The sequence below is a fragment of the Notothenia coriiceps genome, unplaced genomic scaffold (assembly GCF_000735185.1).
Source record: "Notothenia coriiceps isolate Sejong01 unplaced genomic scaffold, NC01 NC01_scaffold00022238, whole genome shotgun sequence".
Lineage (NCBI taxonomy): Eukaryota > Metazoa > Chordata > Actinopteri > Perciformes > Nototheniidae > Notothenia > Notothenia coriiceps.
This window is the reverse complement of record NW_011354939.1, coordinates 10,439-14,289: the sequence shown is the minus strand read 5'-3', so window position 1 is coordinate 14,289 and position 3,851 is coordinate 10,439. Positions and strand designations below refer to the sequence as shown.

The 3,851-nt window shown below is 41.5% G+C and overlaps 1 protein-coding gene across 2 annotated transcripts in view; it reads left to right on the top strand.

Moving 5' to 3' along the window:
* The window catches only part of drc9 (dynein regulatory complex subunit 9), a 7,899-nt gene extending 6,264 nt beyond the window's left edge, over nt 1-1,635 (top strand). Inside the window, exon 10 of one of the 2 annotated variants that reach the window (XM_010780903.1) lies at nt 1,407-1,635. In XM_010780903.1, coding sequence (XP_010779205.1) covers nt 1,407-1,520 — 114 coding nt within the window. In that variant the 3' untranslated portion in view covers nt 1,521-1,635. The remainder of the gene's footprint in view (nt 1-1,406) is intronic. The other variant, XM_010780904.1, reaches the window with a different exon arrangement.
* The last annotated feature ends 2,216 nt before the right edge of the window (nt 1,636-3,851 follow it).

Genomic DNA, 3,851 nt, shown 5'->3' with positions numbered 1-3,851 from the left:
TTCTTGTTAAAGTTATCGTTATCCAGCGCCATATAGATTCTTTAGCTATCTCTTAGTGAGCGCAAAAACAGTTTTTTGACAATCGTCACTTACGAGCTCGGATTTGTCGTCTTTCTAGTTTGCGTATTTTTCATAGTCTTATATTTCAACAGTTTTACGACAAACTGACTTTTTACATGGAAATTATTTTTTTAAGATTGACAAACATCATATGTGTAATTCGTGGCACAACTCAAACGGTAGTCGTGGGGGAGGGGGTCTGCAGTTCGGTGGACTAAGGATTTAGCGCCACTGCTTTTTGCAGATGATGTGGTTCTGATGGCTTCATCGGTCTGCGACCTTTAGCACTCACTGGATCGGTTCGCAACCGAGTGTGAAGCGGCTGGGATGAGGATCAGCACCTCCAAATCTGAGGCCATGGTTCTCAGCAGGAAACCGATGTACTGTCCACTCCAAGTAGGGAATGAGTCCTTACCCCAAGTGAAGGAGTTCAAGTATCTCGGGGTCTTGTTCTCGAGTGAGGGAACAATGGAGCGTGAGATGGGTCGGAGAATCGGAGCAGCGGGAGCGGTACTGCAGTCGCTTTACCGCACCGTTGTGACGAAAAGGGAGCTGAGCCAGAAGGCAAAGCTCTCTGTCTACCGCGCCAATTTCCCTTCCTACCCTCACCTATGGTCATGAAGGATGGGTCATGACATGACCGAAAGAACGAGATCGCGGGCACAAGCGGCCGAGGTGGGTTTTCTCCGCAGGGTGGCTGGTGTCTCCCTTAGGGATAAGGTGAGAAGTTCGGTCATCCGGGAGGGACTCGGAGTTGAGCCGCTCCTCCTTCGCGTCGAAAGGAGCCAGTTGAGGTGGTTCGGGCACCTAGTTAGGATGCCACCTGGGCGCCTCCCTAGGGAGGTGTTCCAGGCACGTCCAGCTGGGAAGAGACCAAGGGGTAGACCTAGAACCAGATGGAGGGATTATATCTCTTCGCTGGCCTGGGAGCGCCTTGGAATCCCCCAGTCAGAGCTGGTTGATGTGGCCAGGGAAAAGAAAGTTTGGGGCTCTCTGCTGGATATGCTACCTCCGCGACCCGACCACGGATAAGCGGGAGAAGATGGATGGATGGATGGATATAAAGAACTTGTCTACAATCTTTCTTTCTTCTTTTTACTACCTGAATTAGCGCTGCTTTAAGTTTCCTCTTTGAGTATGTGACTGCTGTTGTTTTTCTGTCATTTTCCTATTTGTATTTTTGACCTCTACATGCTTTAATGTTTAAAAAGGTCTTTTCTGCTCAGTTGTGATTGGTCAACAACTTAGATATATCCTGCCCCTCAGCATATTACATACAATGTGTTGGAGCTAAGGAAGTTTCTTATTTGGCCCCTGACCCTGGGCTGTGACCTTTGACCCTGCAGGTGCAGGCGTGGTGGAGAGGCTGCATGGTCCGCCGGTGCCTCGGTAGCTTCAAAAAGGAGGAAGACAAGAAAGGCAAGAAGAAAAAGAAAGAAGGGAAGAAGAAGAAGAAATGAGTGTTCTCCGACCCCAGTTTGAGACATTGGAAAATCATTTATTGAATTCCAAAACAATAAAAAAATCATCTCTGTATCTTTTTTTAACTTTTTTTTCTTAAATAGTAAAACATTTTTTTCATCATTTCAAACATTTATTATGTAACAATATTCAACAACAAATAAAATAGCAACTTATTTTCTTCTTTTTTAAATAGTACAACATTGTTTTCATCATTTCAAACATTCAATATGTTACAATATCCAACAACAAATAAAATAGCAACTTATCGTATACATTATTTCAGAATAAAAGCTAACATGGAGTATATCTGCACATCATCATATATTAACATATCAAAAGACAAATAGGAGCACCTTGATTCAAAGTCTTCCACATTTGATGTACAGTATTAACGCAATAAATCAAAATGACTTCTGGAAACAAAAACGACTAAGTAGTCTACTGATAATGACCATGGGCCATACATATCAACATCAGTCAATGTCTTTATCATGACATGATAGGGATTACAGTGAAATCACACAATACTGTATACTACAGCCAGTTGTCTTTCCTTAGTCAGCATATTAGACCGCTGGACATCAGACACACAAACATCAGATGGTCATAAAGAGATCAATCATAAAAAAGTCACAAAATGTTGAGCTGCTCATAACTTTATGAACAGATATTTGCCAATTAACATTTCTTTAAGTTATTTTTTAAGCAGAAATGCTAAATATTCCTGGGGTCTATGTTCTTTAAGGTTAAATGTTTTAATTTGTATTTAATAACAACCAGTTTGAATATGGGTAAAAGCAGTAGTACTAGAACTTGGCTCTATGTTTGATCTCATACTGAGTTGAAGTTCTAATCCTGTAGTGAAGATGATGGGTTTGCTGGAGTGTGTAGTGTGTGTGTGGGGCCAAAGCTTCACTCTTGTGGCTCTTCTGTTTCAGTGGAGGGCTCAGCCTGCATGTAGTTGTTGTCTCCGATGATGACGCAGTTGAGATTGGACCTTTGGATGTTGACGTTCAGAGGCTCAGCGGTTGGAAGGGGAGGACAGAGAGGAGGAGAGGTCTGCTCTGCCCCCTGTTGTCCACGGCTGCAGCTGCACCTCTGATCTGTAACACAAGTACAAATCAGATATTAAGTACTGTTTGAGTGCTTCAATACTACAAGAACTACAAAATCTACCTTTTCATTTAAGGCCTTGAACAATAGCAATATGATTCCAGCTGAGATTAAAACATGCACATGCTTTTTTCTAGGGTGCAAAAGTGATATTGAGCAACCAATTTTGTCAACATTAACTTGGAAATGAAATCAAATATTTAACTTGTACTGATAAATGTGCTGTTATGTGTGTACCTGCCCAGAGACTGCAGATGGACATTTTAAATAGCTCATTCTAACATAAATCATCTCTTCTCTTTTTGATATTAATGTATTTGTATGCATGGTTCTTGTTTAACAAAGACATAATAACACATAGCATAGTATGCATTTCAGCTCAGTGCTTTAAATTCCTAGACATTTATTTGAAAGGTTTTTCTGTTACCCACCGTGCATTTGGAGCCCAGCGTGCCGCATCAGAGGCTGACTATCAGCCACCATGGATTGGTAGGTGCCGTTCCCGATCACGCAGTCCATCAAGGTGGAGTTGCTGATGTTCACAATCAAAATAGTAGACGGTGGATTCAGGCGTGACTCTGTATATGAGTGAGCAAGGGAGAGAAAGGGGGAAAAGGAAGAGAGTATGAGAACGGGAAGTTATTTTCCAGAGTGATGAAACTGCACAAATGCGTCACTATCAAACTTATAGTTCCTGTATATATAGGAAACATTTATTTTGCTGACAGTTAATAGATAGATAGATAAATCGATAGATACTATATTGGTCCCACTTTAGGAAATTATTTTGACGCAGAAACAGAAGTGTGTTCAGACATTAAAATAAAAATACTTAAAAAAAAAAATAGGAGAAGACTGATCAATGTGGCATGATTCTAAAGTTGTGCTAAAAGGCCATCATGGAAATTAAAGGGGCCCTGTTTTTCAGGTTTCATATTTGTGTGACATGTCTCCATGCTTTAATGTTCAAAAAGCAATTTTTTCACCCTCTGTCTGAAACAAAAGCCCAGTCGGCTCTGATTGTTTAGCTGTTGTGATTGGTCAACCGACAGGCCACTAAGCCAATGGCATACTATTTGTTGGAGTGCTAGCCGATAGAAGCTGCCTTATGTAGTGATGTCACTATGTCACGGAAGTAAACAAAGGACTTAAAACCAGCTATTTCAGGCAGTGGGCAAAGTGTGTGGGAGAGAAACTTCCTCTATGTGGGACTT